The following is a 20,520-nucleotide window of genomic DNA, read 5'->3' as shown; positions in this document are numbered from 1 at the left end:
TCTTGCTTAAGTAACTTATTTCTTCTTTTGAAATATGTGTTTGAACAAGTGAGAAAGTGCACCTGTCAAAAGATTAACCAGCTGAGAACCATTGTCAGCATTAATTTTCCTTCAATAAATGACTCTCTGAAGCTTTTTAGCAGTCTGTAATCTAGATACAGAGCTACTGACCTATGATGGATAGCACTGGATTTATTTGTAAGCTTTAACTTAAGTTGTCTACTTAATTTCTCCAGGTTAGATCAACAGGATTAGGAGACAGAGTAGTTATGTGTTTTGAATAAGAATGGATAAGGAAATTGAGCAAAATAATTGTAAAAACATTGATGGTTTACCATCTTGGTGAAATAAATTAGAAACCAGCAAAATGATAGCCACTCAAATGTCATTATTGTTAAAATAATTAGGTTTTTGTACACAATCCTTTCCAAAGTGTTTCTAATGCTATTATGAAATGGTGTAACTTAACTTCCTGTGAGCATTGAAGGCTTCCATATATAGGGAATGCACTCCCACGATTGTTTGGCTTACATCGCACTGACTTTTGCTTTTAGTAAATGTTTAAAAATAATATGAACCAGGAAAAAGAAAGCTACTTGATTTGGCAATAGCAAAATACTGACAATTTAAGCCAGGCAGTAGTGGTGCACTCCTTTAATCCCAGCACTTGGGAGGCAGAGGCAGGCAGATCCCTGAGTTTGAGACTAGCCTGGTCTGCAGAGTGAGATCCAGGACAGCCAGGGCTACACAGAGAAACCCTGTCTTGGGGATATGTATATGTATGTATGTATGTATGTATGTATGTATGTATGTATGTATGTATGTATGCATGCATGTGTATGTATGTATATGTGTATATATATACACATACATATATGTATAATTTAATTTTAATGTTTAGAAACTGTGGCATGGAGTCAGTTAAATTGAAAAGCAGGTCATCACTTGGAGTATCTGTTCTAATGACCAGGTCTAATGGTGCTGCAGCTATGGTTTCCTATCTGTAGTTGCAAGTAATTACAAAAACAGAAGTTGCACTAATATAGTAATAATAGTAAAAATAGTAATAATAATAAAAATATATCCACATATTTGCTATTTTTAACAAGAAAATCTAACTTGAAAATTATGTTAAAAGCATTAATTTTCAAATTTTATTTCATAGTTTATAAAAAAGTTGTAGTAAAGTGGCCCTTCTCCCTCTATGAAGACAAACCTAAATTAGAAGTTGTTTCATTGATCCTTTCAACCAGAGACAGTTAATTCATCAAGCTTGTTAAAAACTAAGAAGTAGCCAGAGCATGCTAAAGTTTATTTCCTGTTTGTGCTCATGTCGCTAGGAATGAGTTGCTTCAAAGATGTGACAGGAGGGAGAGAAAGATGAGGAGGCTCAGATGATACCTGAAGTGTGTGTGAGAGTCATCTAAATGAGCAAGTGCCTCTCCCTTCCAAGAGCCAGGGCTCCAGATCTCCTCAGTAGGTAGAGCTGGAGAAGGAGCTTGGGCGACACAGACCTCTAGCACTGTCTTTAGAGCAGGCTCCTCTGCATTCTGTGGTGCCAGTTGGGGCCCCAGGAAACTATAAGTGTATATGGCTGTGTATGTCTTTGGGGTGTATGATTAACCTGCATGATGCTTGGTTACTGGAGCACTCCTGTGGAGATTTGGAGAATCTTCTACATGGCTGGCAGAAATAAATTTTTGAGGCAAGGATTGAATAAATCCCTTGGGTTTTTAGGTTTTTCTCTCATTTTGTTATTTTATCTGAGCAGTTTTGCTTCCCTCTCTTTCCCCCAAATGACTCAGGTGTAGGAGCTGCTCGGTCTGGAAACCTGACGTTTATGGTGGGCGGAGTTGAAGATGAATTTGCTGCCGCCAAAGAGTTGCTGGGGTGCATGGGCTCCAATGTGATGTACTGTGGAGCTGTTGGGACTGGGCAGGTAATGTTGTCGAGTGATTGGCATGACTCAATGGAGAATGTTCCTTCTGACCACATTCTTGCCCCCTTTTTTCCTTGGTTCATGCTGTGGCTTCCCTGCTTAGATTTTAGTTAAATTGGAATGAGTTGGTTTTTCATCATTGTTGGTAGGCTTGGGCAGATGTCAGTCCAATGAGAAAGAAGTAACCCGTGCCCTTCAACCTTTGAAAAGTAAAGCATCTCCTTTAGAAGTATGAGATGACTGATAGTACTGAACTCTGAATTGAACTGACTGCTCCTGAGAAGTATGAGATGACTGATAGTACTGAACTCTGAATTGAACTGACTGCTCCTGTCCTGCTCCTAACACAGGCTCATATTCCATTCTTCTTGTAATGCTTTGCCCAGTCACTAAAGCTCAAGACTTTCCTGTTAGGAATCTTTGTTGAACTTAAATTTACCGTTCTCTAATATGTACAGAGTTTTACCATTTTGATCATCTTGCTCATTCCACATGTTACCTGGGTATAGTCTTCCATTCCCTGTTTTCTACCATGTCACATTCTAACTTTCTACCCTACTTGACAGTCTAAACTATCAAATTTCTCCATGTTCCCTAAAATATATGTCTGAGTAATGTTCTTACAATCCCATGCTTCTATGTGTCTAATCCTCTTATGTATTTACCATTTACCCTGATGCCCTTCTGTTTTCTTGTCTGTTTACATCCTGTCCTGACCTTCAGAGAGATGACTTCTGGTTCCACCTCCTCCGAGACCCTGTTTTTAGTGATGAGATAACTAGTACTGAACTCTGAGGTGGAATCATTAGTCCTGCCCCTCTCCTAGTACACGCACTCCATTCTTCCTGCCCGTACTGCCTCCTCCCCACGGACTTTACCGTTTATTGTTCTTGTTTGCTCATCTGTTCCCTTTTGTAACGCATGGCATTCCCATTTCCCTTCGAGAACAGTAGTGCCACATGGACCAGTCCTCCTTAGTGTGGAGGCCACAGTGGGGGTGCCCTTTGTTTTAACCGAGTGGAAGAGACTCCCAGCTTCTGCTGAGGACAGGGTGCTAGGCTCAGAGGGAGATATACCTGAGATATACTGAACTGCGTTTTTCCCTACCCACTAGAGAGAATCCACTACTGAATGTGTGTTTTTTCCAAGAGAGAACCCTAGGAATCAGGTAAAAAAAAGTCTTGTAAATTATAACTTAAAGTACAGCTCCTTACTATTCACTTTATTTTCAGTCTGCAAAGATCTGCAACAACATGCTGTTGGCTATAAGCATGATTGGAACGGCTGAAGCTATGAATCTTGGAATCAGGTTTGTGGAAGAGAATGTTTTCGTGTCCTAACAGTTTTCATTGTCTTCCCTATTTGATTTTTGATGTCTAAAGAGTGATGTTCATGAGAGAGAAGTAAGTTAGTGCAGGAGCGGCTGAAAGTGCTTTATTATTGAATTTTAATAGACTTTGCTTATTGGACAAGCAATAGGACCCTAGGGAATATCAACACTCTTTGCCACAGCCGTAAAATATATTGCACTATGCACTGAAGTTATATTATGCTTTTTATATGGAAGTCCCATATCTTCTATTATACTAAAATGCAAAAACTATAAAATTCAAACATATTTTGGCAATGTTAGGACAAATTTGAATGAAACATGTTTTTAATGTGTAGTGAATTCAAGTGTTATGCCGTGTAACTAGTTTTATATACCTGTTTTAAATGTACTTCTCAGAATCCACACTAGCAGGGTTCTTGGTGGTCTGTTGTCAGGATAACCAGGCTTATGTTCCTAAAGGTACGATTCATGTACACAGCTTTCATTTTAACTTGCTTGGTTACTCTATGTTAGGATATATCTTTAAAATACAGTGTTCACTAATTGTTTACTTAAATTGAGTAAGAAATTCTATTTTTCTTTTCAGTGATAATTCTCTAGAATGCTTAAGGTTAATGCCTTAATTTTAGCCTTTAATCCTTTGGATTAGGAATGCTATGTATGATTAATCAACTAATTAATATTTTTAATGTTCTGTATTTCATGAATATAATAAATACACTTTTTTTTAATTTTGGAGAACTGCTTAATGTGTGCAGACTCCTTTATTCACAGCTTTTCTCATATGTCTGGGCTGCTTGTCAGATAGATGCAGCACGAAGCAGAGGAGCAGCTTGGACCCCAGCTTTTGATAAAAGCAATACAAAGAGCCAAAGTGCTTGAGATTTTTTTTTTTAAACCATGGTAATGGATTCACATTTCCTCTTAATTACCATATCAAGATGCTGTTGTTTTATTGAATTGCCCGTCTCAGATGTTAAACTATCTTGACCTATTAAGTTGTCATGTTGTAATTGAGATAAAAGAGGAATTTGCTTTGCATCAGCGCTAATTGGTTTATCAATATCCCATACCATTTACATTTTAGAACCATGTCTATAAGATGGTAAGGCATGTCTGTACAAAGCCTTAATAAAACTGTTGTGCGTGGGAACCCTTCAGAACGTCATATCTGTGCTGTGGCCAGTTTCAGGCTGTGGGCCACTTGTTATACTGAAAAACTTGTTCCTAGCATATTTATTTTCACATCTGTTCTCTAGACCAGTTTCATGGAAGAGGAAAACAAAACTTTCTGGAGCTTGAATTGCATATAAAGTTAATTGTTGCTAGCAACAGAATTAATATCCATATATATTTATGTGTATGATTTTATTCTTATTTTTCTGGAAATAAACCGTGGAAGTAAAAGCTTGGGTGAGCCTCGGTTCACGTCCTAGATTCCTGACACGTCCCTTCCTCACCAGTTTCTTCTTCCCCCTGGCCAAGGCATCACTGGCTCAGGATGCTCCTTAGTCACAACAGTGTGTCTTCGGGCGTTTCTCAAATACTTCTCTGTCAAAACTCTGAGTAGATAATTATTTGCTCTTCTGAAGCAAAGCTTTGGGTTAGATGTGGTGGTACACACCTTTATTTAATCCCAGACCTTGGGAGGCAGAGGCAGGCAGAACTCTCTGTGTGTTTGAGGCCAGCCTGCTCTACATAGTGAGTTCCAGGCCAGCCAGAGTTATGTGGTGAGACCCTGTCTCCAAATAAGTAAACAAACAAGCAAATGAATAAATGAAACAAAATGAAGCGTTGAGGACAGAAAGATGCTGTAACAGGTAAAAATAAGAGCACCCGCTGCCAGGCCTGATGGCCCGAGTTTGATTGCCGGGACCCACGTGGTGGGAGGTGAGCACCGACTCCTGCAAGTTGTCCTCTGATGATACACATGCCATGGCATGTGAGTGCGCACGCACACGCGCATACACACACACACACACACACACACACACAAAATAAATGGAATTGAAAAATTAAAGTGGAACTTCCATCTAGGGTAAGTGCCTATGGAAAGCCACCGATGACAGCTAGTAAAGAACAACAGGGCCATCAGCTGAACAAAATGTGTAATGAAGTGATGAACAAAATGTAAGTGAAAGCCGTTGGCTACTGTACTAGGTGGGTTCCCAAGGAAAATATTGAAAGTGGCGTAAGTCCATGTAGGGAAATTAATAGCAGAAAAATAGTTTATCTTATTTTGGCCATGACCCAGTATGGTAAAATAATGTTTGAAAATAGGAGACTTTTCTGTGGTTCCAGGGTATAATAGAACCTAGCACTCCAGACGCTGAAAAATACAAAACTTTTAAAGGTTTAGTTTTCCTCAAACTCTAAATATGTACAGGTGTGTGTGTGTGTGTGTGTGTGTGTGTGTGTGTGTGTGTGTGTGTGTGCGTGTGTTATATGGAGTGAGAGAAAGACCTATAAATATAAATAAAATGTGCATAAGAAGTCCAAAAACAAGGCAGAAACTTGCTTGTTTTATTTGACTGTTAAAAATAACGTATAACTTTCAATGTTTCAGATTGTACTAGGGTGTTTTTCTAACCTGAGGTTCCCGCATTGCCTTAGAGCTCTGCCAGCCTGGGAGGAGAGCCTCTGCTGTTGTCTTGTCTCTGTGGTTTACAGACATGGTTTGAAATGACAGGACTGCTCTCTGATAGAGTATAGAGAGCGGCCACGATTTATTGCACTTTGCAAGGTGAAAGAGAAAATTGGCATCAGCAAGCATAAATTCCCAAGTAGTAAATTCCCCCAGAGTAGTGCAGCATCAAAGTGGTCCAGTTGCATTTATATTCTGCTCACTTGCAAGTAGAATTTTCTAGAGTATTAATGTCAACATTTACAAATTGAGTCACCTGTTCCGGTGATGTGATCATTTCTGATTAATTTCATTCTCATAAGTCAGTGTTTTAGTTTTTTCTGGAATATGGTTTTCTCTTTAATAGAAGAATAAAATCATACAGTTTAGAAACCGTCTTGACCCTTTGCTCTTTTACAGTGAGCCTTTATGGATGTTAGTGAAAGTTTAAAATGTTGTTTAAAAAAAATAAAGTGCAAAGAATATTGGTACATAATATACTTTGAGATTCCTGTTTATTAGATCTTTTTCCTTCCTAATTGGATTCCTAGTTAGGACTCCAAAGTTGTCCTGTAGCCTTGAAAGCTCCCTGCTTGCATGAGAGAGGTTGTGGTTCTGTGATCACACACAAGCAACATTGTTAATGTGCATTTTGTTGTTTGATTTTTCATTTTGCTCCATTGGGAATTGAGTCTTAAGAAACACCGGTGGTGAAACAAGTGATTTGCATGATCCGGCGAGCCCACCCGCTCCTGCAGCCGCCATGTTGTCTTGACAGACAGAGGCTGTAACACAGTTGCTTCTGCCGCAGTTGAAACTCTTCCCAAAGAGAGCTTTTCCTGCAGGCGTGCTCTCAGTTTCTTGATTATTGCGCCTCAGTTTGGCCTTTTGTGAGGATTAAAACTTTTATTTATTTATTTATTTTTGGCTTTCAAGACAGGGTTTCTCTGTGTAGCCCTGGCTGTACTGGAACTCACTCTGTAGACCAGGCTGACCTCAAACTCAGAGATCTACCTGCCTCTGCCTCCTTAGTGCTGGGCGTGTGCTACCACTGCCTGGCAAAACTCTTATTTTTATACCCCAGCCACCAGAAAAAATGCAGGAGGTTGATAATCAAAATGTCGATAGGATTTCTTAACTGGTAAAATGCCACGCATTGGCTGGTTGACTGTCATGTCACCACTACCCACGGTCACACAATGAGTCTCAGGCTGGTTAGTCTGTATAACTTGTATCCAGCTATACACAGGTGTCTGCTTTTCTCATTTATAAAATGATAATGGTACCAACCCCCACTGGGTTATTGAGATGGCTGATTAATCCTTGTAGCTTTTTAAAAGTAGTTCTTAGCACATAGTACTTAATAATATCTGAGGTTAGGATTTGACTCTTATTTGGACAGTTTACCTTCATAACCTTTTTCACTAGCTGACTCTGTGTGTGTGTGTGTGTGTGTGTGTGTGTGTGTGTGTGTGTGTGTGTGTGTGTGTTTTATTACCTGTTTTCCCATCTAGAATGTAAGCTCCATAATAGATGTGTGCATGGCCAGCTCGTAAGAACATAGCAGGCATTCAGAGTGAAGACAGGACTAAATAAAGAGGAGAAGAAGGAGAGGTTGAGGGAGAGCATGGGCTGTGGCTGCATGGCCTCTGGGCGTGGATCTCCTCTCACCTGCCCCTGGTAGGCAGGCACAGACTGTGCTCGGCTTTCTTTGTTGTCTCATTGGCTCTTGCCTGGAACTGACACATAGCAGTATGTGTGAGTATGTGTGAGTGAATCAGTGGGTGATTGATTAAAATAGACATGGCTTTAGATGTGTTCTTTCCAGATCTGTTTCTGTTATACCAACACTCAGTTGTTGTCCTTAACAAATACCAGTGTAGATACTTGAAAGGTAGAAAATGAACAGACTTTTGGTCCCTAAAATTTTGGCCTTGGTGAAGCAAAGCATTGTTATACTTTTTCATTTTTTAATAGTTTATGATGCATCATTTTTTACTTCTCTCAAAAGTTCGTTTACCGTTCTTGTGTTTTAGAGGTGAGTAGGTTTGACATAGTGACGTTTATTTGAGTTGCATTATATATGCAGTCAGAGCAATGAATTCATTCTGTTTGTATCAGAGAACATCCCAGCAATTGTAAAGCCACAAGCATGCATGCACACACTCTTGAACCACCTCCAGTGGCAAGTTATTATGGGGACTGACAGACTGTCATCCTTTTGATGGCTTGAGCTGTATATCTCCTGAGCAGCGATGGGGCTCTTATGCAGAAGTATCATATGTTCCCAGCCAATTTACAGGGAAGCAGCAATAACATTTTATCATGGTTGAGAGCCCAGTAGCTGCTTCCTATTAAACTTGCCCTTTCAGATACCTGTCTTGGATTAATTTGTTGATTTCAAATGGAAACTCAGTCTTCTCCAGTGAAGCATGACGTTCTAGGGTAGACTCTCTGAATGACAATTACTGTGTATTCTAGCTGGTTTCAGACCATTACAAGCCTTGGGCACAGTGGAAGACAGAGGACTTCAGTAACTGATTTTAATATCCTGTCTAATTCTAACTGTCAGTTCTGTATGTGCCAGCTGAAGAAGCCTCAGAAAGAGGAAATGCAAAACACTCCTCACTTGCTCTTTTTAATGATACACTTTGCTGCAGAGTGGGGGCAGGGAGGGAGCAGGTGGCTCCTGAAGGGAATCTGCAGGGCAGGCAGCATCAGGTTTGGAAAGTGAGCGGAGAACAGCTCCCACCTGATTTTCTATGTGTACATGTACCCGTTAGATGCCTCTGGGTAGTGACATGTTCGCCAAAGCAGGTTTCTGTTAGCCAGTGCCAGTGTTTTCCCTGGTTGTTCCATTCAGGGAAAGGAGGGAGTGTTCCAAAGTTAGGGAATTAGGCCTAACTCACCATTTGAACAAATGCTGCAGAGTATGAACCTCCTTTGTAGTCAAGAGTCTTGTGAAGTACTGGCCAGCATAACCTAGAAGGTTCTAAAGGGAGGAGTAGATCCACTGCTTTAGGTGTGATGGCATCTTGAACTCTTAAGACAGTAGGATGCCCCTAAAATGTTTGATGTCTTTGGGAATGTGCTGTCTTTATGGATGTATGTTTTGCCTAGAGAATACATTTGTAGTTACAGCAGTTAGCTGATGGCTAATCTGTGCTGCTTCTCTTCACAGTTATTCCTTAAGAGTGCTGTCTTTGTCTTTTCACACCATGTCACACTGTCCTGATGATAGCTTGATTTATTTGCACTGGAAAGGAAGTGTCTGTTGTAACTACACACACAGCAGACTTGGGTCTTTTCCTTCTTCCCCTTGGGCTTTTTCAGTGTCTGACTAATGTAGCTGAGGTTGGCCTGGGACTTGCTATGTAATGTAGCCCAGGCTGGTCTTGAACTGATCTTCCTGCTTCTGCCTCCCACTTGCTGAGATTAGGCTCTGCCAAAGTCATATTTTTAAAAGACTGAAACTATTGTGCTTCTCTTTATTATTGGACAGAAGCTGATAGCTGATTTAGATGGACTCTTTATGTTTGATAGAATCCTTAATAAAAGACCCATCCTACCATGGGCCGCATACAAACTCAGCCTGGTGGCACGAAGTGTGCTGTTTATTCCCCCCCAGAAGCCTGGTTGCATCCTCTTGTGTTGCACTGGTTCCATGTGATTCTGGGCGGCCAGCTCTCTTCCCGGCTTCAGTGTCACAAAAATGCCTTGCTGTTTGGGTATTCAGATTTTGCAGTGAACAGACTACACAGTGATCAATTTAAGCATGCTGAGGTGCAGTTTGTTTAACATTTATCTAAGTGTTTCTTTTCAATCTTTTTTTTCCTAGAAGAGATTGATTTTAAGACAAAGTAGAAAGCTTTTATGACAGTTGTGTTATAATGGTCCTTTGCATGAAAGAAACCAATAAATGGCTGAGCATGGAGTTTTATTTGAAACTTGATTCCATGATATTTAGCAAGCTGGGTATCCCAAACTGTGTGAGGATCCTTAGGTTGCAGCTGTTCCTAGGGTTGCATTGAACAGCCATTTATGCCATCAGCCCAGTGATAGAACAAATGATGTTTCCGCTCCGGCAAGCTTTGTTTTATCAGGATCAGTAACCTTATCAGCAGGTGACCCAGAACTCTGACGCATGTCTCTGAATAGATAGCATATGCCACCACTCTGGGCAGACTTGCTTCATAAGCAAGATTATCTAATGAAGGCTTAATAAATAAGGGAAAGTGTGCAGCAGGAAATACTGTCTTTTGTAATGATAACTTCTCCTAAGCACATTTCACAGCTCATCGTTCATCTCTTGCACTTACTCTCATAAAAACCAAAGGAATAAACATACATATAAGTGCTTCCACCCAGACTCATGACTTTCCAGAGTTGCCAGTATTTCTTTCTGAAATAGATCGTTTCTATGTGAGTGTAGAATTTAGATTATCAGATTGATTTAAAGTTCATAAGTGAACCCTTGAGTGTGAGAAGCCACGCACAGTGTGATGAGGTTATGCATTTTCTCCTCTTTATAGTAGACAGTGCAGGTTTTCTCTGGAATGGCCTTGTTAATCAGCAACTCTTTTTGTTATTGCTGTTTTCAGGGGTTTTGCTTTGTTTTGCTTTTTTAAAGCAGGGTTTCTCTATGTAGCCCTGGCTGGCCTGTAACTCGCTCTGTGGACCAGACTGGCCTCAAACTCACAGAGATCTACCTACCTCTACCTCCTGAGTGCTGGGATTAAAGGTGTATGACCCACTGCTCAGCTTTAATCAGCAGCTCTTAATATACAATTGAAGATTGGATTCCTCACTTGGCTTTGATTTAATGGATGATGTTTTGTTGTTGGGTTTTTTGGGGGGTGGGGTTCTGTTTTGTTTTGTTTGGTGGGGGGTTAAAAGAGGGTTTCTCCATGTAACCCTGGCCATTGTGTAGACCAGGCTAGCCTTGAACTCACAGAGATCTGCCTGTTCTCCCTCCAGAGTGCTGGGATTAAAGGTATGCATCACCACTCCTGGCCTTTATTTTGGATTTTTGAGGTTGGCTGCTACTCTGTAGCCCAGGTTGGTCTGACCCTGTCTGTGTATCCTAAGCCGGCTCACACTTGCAGCAATTCTCCTGCCTCCTAGTTCTATGTGGACTTTCAATTTATAGTGATGTACAAAAAGGTGGAATGCCCTCACTTGTTAGTAAGTCATGCGTGACTTGTACATTCTGATATTTAATGTTTTTCTTTGACCTTTGACAGGTCAGGGCTTGACCCAAAATTGTTGGCTAAGATCCTGAACATGAGCTCGGGACGATGCTGGTCCAGTGACACTTACAACCCTGTGCCTGGGGTGATGGACGGAGTCCCCTCGTCTAATAACTACCAAGGTGGCTTTGGAACAACACTCATGGCTAAGGTATGATAAATGCCGAGATAACTGGGAGGGAAAGAAGAAATATTTAGTGTCTAATCCCCACCATCACACACACAGACACACACACACACCTTTCAGCAAAGCATGCACCTGTCCTAGAAGGCAAATTGTTATAACAATGAGTCAGTTCCCCACTAAAAATTAGTTAAAAAAAAAAAATCCTTACCTTGTTCATTTTATTTCTGGGCAAGGATGGGCTGAGATTTTTCTCTGGGGCTTGAGTTTGCTTATAATATAAGCTAGTAAAATTTTGTTCTTCATCATAAGCTTGCATTAACTTACCAACTCCTTAGGATGGGAGTAGTGGGATTTCCTGGTTGTTAATGTACTTGTGTTAAAGGATACGTGGGTTTCCAATAGGTCTTCCTGCTTTGAGTGTAGGGAGGGATTTGTGTGTAAGTTAGTCATTTAAAAGGCAGCTCACTGCCTTGGTTTCATTCGTCATCTCAACTGTAGAAAATACTTCAGCGGACAGATCCGTCCGCTCTCTCATAGCGCTCACCAGCCTCCACCCCATTACGAACGGACTGACACATTCACCCACATGCTGTGCTTGTCCTGCTCTCCCGAATGCCCCGGGACGTTTGTCCACTCCACTCCCTGAGCGGGTCTTGGATTCATTCAGATCCCTGTCAGTGCCTCCTCTGCACACACCCCAGCCTCCCCCACTGATCCTCCCGATCTCCTCCACATCACTTCCCACACGAGAATAGTGAGAGTAGCTAGAATGTAAAGCCCGAGTGTGTCACTTCTGGGACTGCCGTTAATAGCTTCAGCTACTTGTAGGTTAACGTCTCTCTGCAGCGTGTCTAACAAGGCCTTGACGGTTTGCCCTTGCTTCCCTTCCCTGTTCTGCTCCTCTCCGCTTTAGCCGTGCTGAACTTACTGGTCCTTCTCCTCATTCCCAACCTTCCCCCTGACTGTGCTCTGTCAGGCCTGTTCTCCCCTGCTGCTGTTCCCCAGCCCCCAGTGCTTTTACCCATCTAACACCTGTCTTTCAGCTCTGTGCTCCACCATCTGTTTGTTCTAGAAGGCTTTACCAGGACCTTGGACTATGCCTCCTGACCTCTATACTGGTACTGTTGCTCCCAAATAATACTAGTCCCTCTTGAGTGTCTTTCTTCGGTAAACTGAGTCTGTGTAGGCTGCAGCGTCATATTTACCACTCCATACCGGTGTGTAGAGCACATTTGAAACTGTTTCCATTCATGTTAGAATATACTTTTATAGCAGTCATACAGACTTCCACAGATTGGAAAACTTCCCTCTCTCTATCTCTGTCTCTATCTCTATCTCTATCTCTATCTCGGTTTTTTGAGACAGGGTTTCTCTGTGTAGCCCTGGTTGTCTTAAACTCACTCTGTAATCCAGGCTGGCCTCAAACTCAGAGATCCACCTGCCTCTGCCTACTGAATAGTGGAATTAAAGGCGTATGCCAACACACCTGGCTTGAAAAAAACATCCTTATGTAATCCTGCCTACACAGTATTTTTATCTAAAAACAAAATGAACAGGTTTCCTGGGGGACAGGAGTGTTGACATTCAGAAATCAAGATTTCTGTTTGTAGCACTTTTCCAGCTCTGTGAAAGCACTTAGTAAAATAATATGGGCTGGGAGTGTGGCTCAGTGGTAGCATGCTTGCCTACTACTGGATGAAGTACTTGGTTTGATTCTTAGCATCAAAAGAGAGAAAACATACACATACTCACATACTTAATACATATAAGAATCATATTTTTTTTCAGATTCTATTCTTCCTTCTCCCTCCTCCCCTTAGCAGTAGACAGCCCAGTTCCAAAATACGTCTTCCCACAAATCTCAGCGTGCTTCCTCCTGCCTGTTTGATTTAGGATCTGGGATTGGCTCAAGACTCTGCCACCAGCACCAAGACCCCAATTCTTCTAGGAAGCCTGGCCCACCAGATATACAGGATGATGTGTGCCAAAGGCTACTCAAAGAAAGACTTCTCATCTGTGTTCCAGTATCTGCGGGAGGAGGAAACCTTCTGATGTGCCCTCTGGACATGGACCCTTGGGAATCAGGCTCTGTCCCGAGCCTTCTCCTAGCTCACCCTCTGATGGGTCTAATCAAAGGTTGTCTGTCTGCTTTTGATTGTCTACATTACAGTAATCCCTGGAATTTCTCACCCAGTTTTAAATGATGCTGCTTTCATGTTTAGCAAACGTACCTGGTGGTTTCTGCTAACTCGCTCAGTTGACCTTTTTAAAAAGTCTGATCCTTGAGCACCTTCAACAAAATTGAACACTCTGATCAGGATATTTTATTTACTCCACTTTGCAAATAAAACCAAATGTTTTGTCAACAAGATGGAACCCATGGTAAAAAGGAAAGAAATCGGTTACAAAGACAAGCGAGAGGGAAGTTTGTCCTGTTAACCAAGTGGGGTTATTCCTTCATTCCGGGTGCTGACTTCTTGTCCAGGATTGGCGGGTAAGACAGCTTGTTGACAGTGTCTTCCTGTTTGGATTGTTCCAGTGTCTTAGTGTGCCTCTCCTGTTACAGCTTTCCACACTCGACCTGCTTGTTTCTGCATTCCCGTTTCCTGCATATTCTTACTACATATTTTTGACTCCAGAACAATAACATCTTTAGACTGTTTCAGAGCCAATGATGATATTTCCTTTAGATAATTATTACATTATTCTAACTATAGTCATATTATTTTGAATTTAAATAAATTTCTATGCTGATAACATTTTCTTGGAGCTTTTTGCCTCTGACTGTTTTTACATTTTTTATTTTTATTTTTATTTTTTTTTATTTTTTATTTTTTGGTTTTTCGAGACAGGGTTTCTCTGTGCAGCTTTGCGCCTTTCCTGGGACTCACTTGGTAGCCCAGGCTGGCCTCGAACTCACAGAGATCCGCCTGGCTCTGCCTCCCGAGTGCTGGGATTAAAGGCGTGCGCCACCACCGCCCGGCCCTCTGACTGTTTTTAAACAGTAATGGAGGAAGGGGGAAAGAACGAGGGAGGGGGGTCAAACGGTACAGAGCTTTGGCCATTGTCAGGCCAGCCTCCAGCCGCCCTTCTGAAGACTGGATGACTGTGTGCTTGAATGTTTCTGGGTGGTAAGTGATACGGAATTCAGCATCAAATGTAACTTGCCTCAGTGTGGAGTACAGTCCTCATTTTCCTGCCTTAGCCTCAAGAAACATGATAGCGATAGACCTAGACACCAAGTTAGTGGGAATACCACTACATTTGCCACTTTCCTGATAGTAAAAAAAAAGTTCTGAAAACATAGTAATAAATGAGACCACGTTCTTGCCCTTACAGATCCAGCATCTTGTTGGGAGCAGGTGTGATGAAGGGTGATGGATGTGTCAAACTCGAGAACTAAGAAGAAGGGTGGGAGAGGGGAGTGTCAGAGGGGTTTGTTAGGATGAGTTCTCTCGGATGATATACTGATACTTAGTTACAGATAAAAAATAGCAGTCAGGGAGCAAGCCCCGTGAGCGCTTGAGGAAAGATAATCTCCTATAGGAAACAGAGTACATTGCCTGTCCTATAGGAAACAGAGTACATTGCCTGTCCAGGCTGTTACACAGCCTGGAAGAGGCCTGTGCAGCTATGGCAGGACATCGGCTTTCCCTGGGTAACAAACCACCCCAGTATTTAGTGGCTTAATACAATAAAGTTACTATTTTTCAAGATTGTCTAGTGTGGCGTTTTTCCTTCTGCATGGGGCTGACTCAAATGGAGCTGAAGGGTCACTCAGCTGGGACAGTTGGAATGATGGTGACTTCTCTCAAAGACACTCATCATCCTTCAGGAAGCTGGCTTGAGCCTTTCACCTGGTAGCGGAAGTGCTCCCTGCAACAACAGAGAACCAGCCCATGAACAGGCATCTTTCAGTCACCTGGCGTGTGGGCAGAAGTCGTCACACAGCCAAGGCCAGAGTCATCTTGGGAAGGGAGCAAATGAGCATGTGGATACAAAGAAGGACATTATGGTAGCCATTTTTCCAAATCGCCTTTCATAAAGGTGAGTCTGTGAAGGATTTTGTTCATAGGAATGACGTGATCTGACCTCTCCTAAAAGGGTTCATAGTGGATGCTGCTTGGAGAGTAGGTTGCAGGGCCTTGGGTGTGGATGGGGTATGCGGTGCAGGGGAGCCAACAGGAGACTGTTGTGGTAATACAGATGAGAGATGGTGGAAGTTGGGCTGGAGTGTTACAGTGATGTCAGAGACGAGACGTGCTTGGATCCTGACCGTAAAGATGGAGCTGCTGACTAGAGAATAGGGGCCACTAAAATCAGTAGCCTGGGCCAGTGGAAGGAAGGAATTGCTGTGTCTTTGGGAAAGGGATCTGACAAAGATTGGATGTTTAGGAGGGGAAGTCGGCTTATCTGAGGTGCTTAGTGATGTAAGAAAAGAATGCAAGGTGTCAAGACTGAACTCTGTGTGGGTGGGAAGATGAGGCTGGAGGACCAGTAGAGTTAGGGAGAAAGGTAGGAGCAGAATCCTGGAAGCCACGGGAAGGGGATTGTAAGGGAGTGATGGTTGCCTGTCAAAAGCTACTCATAACTTGAATGAGCAAGGACTAGAAATGAGTCATTTGGATTTGGCAAGAGGTCACTGGTGACTTTGAAAAGTCTTAGAATTGAGGGAGTGATGAAGGAGGGAAAGGAGAGGAATTAGAGGTGAGGAAGGGAGGCAGGGTGGACCCTGGCAGAGAATGTGGGATGGGAAATTTATTCACTGTCGAGATGGAAAGGTTAGATGTATTTCCAAGATTGCAAATGTGTGTGGGAGTGGGGGAGTGATAACAGGAGACAGGACACTTGCTGAGTGACTCCCGAGCAGTTGGGAGGAGAGTGTCAGTCCACCTGTGGCGCTCCATGGAGCCTAGAGTGGAATTTTAGTTCCGTGGTTTGCAACATGAATGATAAATGTTAATCAAGGATGGACTTTACTGACCTCTAGCATGACCTTGGACAACTCCTCCTCCCCCCCTTCCTCCTCCTCCTCCTCTAGTCTTGTCTGAAGGAGTTACACCTTAACTGGAAGTAAGAGTCTGAGTTAAGGACAATGATGGGAACGAAGGTGCTGGAACTGAAACCCTGGTGCTGGGCGTGTCAGAACCAGCAAGCACTTTGAGAAGTAGTTCTTGGAAGTTCCTCGGAAGTTACACTCCCGAGTCAGCACCTTACCTGCTGTTCTGGTCCCCGTTCCCCCCAAATGGTCATGACGGAGCTCCTGGCAGCATCGTTCACCATGGCAAAAAGGTAGAAATTCCTCTCAACTGACAAGAAAAAGAGCAGGGGTCTGGAATTTGCTGGAAACTTGTTTTGAGGTAACATTTGTCAGTTTAAAGCTGCTGATAAGTGGAGTGCTACAGGGGCTGGAAATCAACCATTTGGATTTGACAAATTAGAGGTCATTAGTGGCATTTTGAAGAATCTTGGGAAGGAGTGGAATAAGTACACTGAGGTCTAAGCACAATGCAAGATTCCCATTAAAGGAGCAAAGTGATGAAACACGCCTCAGCATGGACGGGCCTTGAGAATGGGCCAACCGAAAGAGGCTAGATGCAAAGAAGGGGCCACGTGTTCTGTGCTTCATGTATCTGAAATGTCAGGAAAGCAAATCCACGGAGATTTGTGGTAGATTAGTGGCTGCAAAGGATTGAGGAGAAGGGAACTGGGGAGTTAACTGCTAATACAGTGGGGTGTGTGTGTGTGTGTAAGAAGGCAGATCTTTCTCTTAATAACTGGTTCTCAAGTGGAACACACCCGTTCCCATAAGGTAGTATCTAGAGATGTTTTTGGTTGTCACACTCCTAGAGTTCAGTGGAGAGAGGCCAAGGAAGCTGTTAAGCATCCCTCAATACAGGACAGTACCTAAGAGTTAGCCTACCCAAGATGTCCTAATGCAGAATTCAGGGAACTGTGCTCCAGCAGGCCACAGGGTCTCAGATCACATGCCAAAGCCTAGAGGCCCCCCACCTTTCCTGACAGACCTGGTTCTCCTGGCCCTGTTCATCCAGATCCCAGAATGCCTCACTCTTCTCCATCCATGCTGATTCTAAATCCCCAGCGCTTGTGGCAGACTCTTAGTGGATTTGTATCCAGGACACCCCATAATTGCTCTTGGTTTTTTTGTTTTGTTTTGTTGTTGTTTTTGGTTTTTCGAGACAGGATTTCTCTGTTTAGTTTTGGAGCCTGTCCTGGATCTCACTCTTAGACCAGGCTGGCCTTGAACTCACAGAGATCCACCTGCCTCTGCCTCCCGAGTGCTGGGATTAAAGGCGTGCGCCACCACCGCCCGTGCTCTTGGTTTTTTAAACAGTTCTACTGTTACAGAATTTACATAAAATAAAAGTCTCTCCTTTGGCACACTTCTCCTAAAGTCAGGCTTACAGAGCCACCGCCACAGTTCTGGTTTAGAACACTTCTACCTTTTCTAAAGTCCCTTGGGTCCAGCTGTCCCTTTCCCTGCAGCCACTGGTAGCCACCAATTTGCCCCTGGATTCTCAGCTGCTTCTTGGCCGCTGGTCTGGGTCTTCCTCCTCCACACTGCTTTGAGAGAGGTCTTTCCAAGATGGAAGTCTAGTGCGGGTCCCCCTACTTCAAATCCCCTAGCTTTGGGATGCTGCCCGCAGAACTAAGTGGTGTCCAAGCCCCTGGTGCTCTGGCCTCTGTTTACCTCCTCCAACACTGCTTCCCCTAGGCCTTGCCATTTCCCAGCTCTTCCATAGCCTTACACTCCAGTTGGTAGTTAGTGCCTTTGCGACTCCCCCACCCCGCCTGCTTAGTACCCCTCCTGACTAGCCAGCTCAGGTGCCGGTACTGTTAAATAGCTTTCCGTAGCTACTTCAGGCAGTCATTTCCCCAGGATAGCTCCGTGTTAACCTCTGTGTCAGGGGAGCTACCTGCTAACAGTTGCTGCCTCGCCTGCCTTGCACACTGGAGTGGGAGCTCTTTGAAGGAGTGAAATGTGTCCTCTCAGTGTTGAGCATCACTGTCAAGTTTAGCACTTGGTGTCATTGAGGAGTTCAGGTGAGTGTTTGAATATACGAAAGAGGAGAAACTATGGGCATTGTGTATGTTGAGTGAACCCCTAACTGCACAAACTGTTTTCCTTAAAGACTTGCTTTGTGCCAAGTTTGTTTATTTATTTTGTTTATGTGTTTGTTTTGGTTTTTCCAGACAGGGTTTCTTTGTGTAGCCTTGGCTGTCCTGAAACTAGCTGTGTAGACCAGGCTGGCCTGGAATTCACAGAGATCCACCTGCCTCTGCCTCCCAAGTGCTGGGATTAAAGGCGTGCGCCACCACTGCTTGCGTCCAGGTTTATTTTATTAATGATTACACTTCATAACACACAACCTCCAAATAAAAAAGCTTACAGAATTTGGATCTTTCACAAAACTTTTTTTTCATCAAAAGCTTGTAAACTTTTGACTTTTGTAAAAACCAAATAAAGTTTTTACAGGGAAAGGTATGCATTTCTGGTAGCAAGTCCAGCCCTATATATACTTTAATCATTGATTTGCATGTACAGTAAAGCAGGCAATCTCATGATAGCACAGATGAATTCCCTAAGGGACTCTAGAGTATTGTGTTTGAGGGACTCTGTCCTACCCATCTGACACCATCCAACCCGACTGGAATGAACACCCTACAGGACTGGAATGAACACCCTACAGCTGCCTCGTTGGCTGCTCTCACCCACACAGGCTCTTATCTTGACCTGCTTTCTAAGCAGTCAGAAGCGTATAGGATCTGTCCACACTGCAAGGAAAGGTGAATCCCGCAACTTTATCCACGTTCATAAATTTGAGTCGGGCTACTGTCAGAAGGCTGCCTGTGCTCAGGAAAACAGCCACAGTTACTGCCCGCCTCAGCTGTAGAAACTGCACCCTGGAGCATTCTCAAATGGCTAGCCGGTGGGGAGTCGTCAGCCCGAGTAGGGTTTTTAGCCATCTTTCAGTTCAATTGAAGAAGGAGCTTAAGGACATCATAGGGATTTGTAACATTCCATGCAAGGTGTCAGGCCCATAAACTAGCTTGTCTGTCGTCCTGGATGCACGTGGAATTCTTGGCAGCAGACAGATTGAAGATGACCTTTTAGTATGTAATTGTATTCATCATTTAATAATTCAAGAATACCTCAAAAGGAAAAAGACTTCTTCAGACTGGAATTATAGTCCTTCAAAACGTTCATAGGAAACCAGAGCAAAACTGAAACCTTTGTAAGCAGCCTGCAGGGAGTGCTTTGGAATGCCTTGGATACAAGAACCATCCCTGGACCAGAGGACCAGAGACCTGAGGTCCAATCCTAGGTCACTACTGAGCGGTGTAGATTTGGGATCTAGTTCTCTCTTTTTACAGGGAAGTACTGTGCTGCTTGCAAAGGTTTGTTTTAACACTAAACTTCTGAGTCCTCTTACTTAAGAATTTAAGAAAACACGAGGCATGTTTTCTTGACAGTTTTTGGACTCTCTCTTGTTACATATTATTTATTGCTCATATAGCCATCTCATTTATTAGAAGTTTTTTTATAGCCAGGAATAGATTCACAGATCAATAAATTTTTATTAATGATACTCTGTCATGCCTGGTACAGAGATGGCAGGAGGGTTCATCTAGAATGAGCCACTTGAATAAACCTGACAGAGCTTAGCTCCGAGCTGCGCTCTGGCAGGCCGCTCTGTAAAGTAATGACATTGGCAGAGGAGGAGCTATGGAAACCTTCCTCACAGCCAGGCTCATAAAACCAAAGGGCAGGTTTGGGCCTGTTTCTCAGCCTTGGCTGTATATGCAAATCCTGTGACTTTTTGAGGATAGCGTTTTATCTTCAAAAGGACAAAATTTGGCATTTGCCATGGTTATTAAAAATGATAAATGCCTAAAATACTTTAGCATTTGGGTTGTTGGCGGTTAGAACAAATATTGTTTCAGTAGGAAATGGTATTTCAGAGCAGAAAACTTCAACTAAAATTGTCAAATCAGAAAATTAAAAATCTTTCACTAGTTTCCCTTTTATCGGAATTGGGTGTAATTGTTGCTTCTGGTATAAAAGGAAAAAAAAAAGAATCGTCTGGGTTTGGGGAAGTGGAAGACTTCTCCTAACTTCCATAGTGATGGCCTTATGGCCTGAAAGAGTTAATGCCCATCCCCATGGCGCCTGCAGCCCCCAGCCCTGCCTCAGCAGAGAGCAGAAGATAGAGTTCACCGGTCCCT

General features: G+C 42.9%; 1 protein-coding gene across 1 annotated transcript in view; it reads left to right on the top strand.

Moving 5' to 3' along the window:
* Hibadh (3-hydroxyisobutyrate dehydrogenase) overlaps window positions 1–14,030 on the top strand; it is a 105,351-nt gene extending 91,321 nt beyond the window's left edge. Inside the window, exons 5-8 of the mRNA XM_052719895.1 lie at window positions 1,806–1,939; window positions 3,172–3,248; window positions 11,139–11,295; window positions 13,165–14,030. Of these exons, the coding sequence (XP_052575855.1) occupies window positions 1,806–1,939; window positions 3,172–3,248; window positions 11,139–11,295; window positions 13,165–13,323 (527 nt within the window). The 3' untranslated portion in view covers window positions 13,324–14,030. The remainder of the gene's footprint in view (window positions 1–1,805; window positions 1,940–3,171; window positions 3,249–11,138; window positions 11,296–13,164) is intronic.
* The last annotated feature ends 6,490 nt before the right edge of the window (window positions 14,031–20,520 follow it).

This window comes from Peromyscus californicus, unplaced genomic scaffold (assembly GCF_007827085.1).
Source record: "Peromyscus californicus insignis strain IS unplaced genomic scaffold, ASM782708v3 Scaffold_6__1_contigs__length_162567912, whole genome shotgun sequence".
NCBI lineage: Eukaryota > Metazoa > Chordata > Mammalia > Rodentia > Cricetidae > Peromyscus > Peromyscus californicus.
This window is presented reverse-complemented; position numbering and strand designations above follow the sequence as displayed.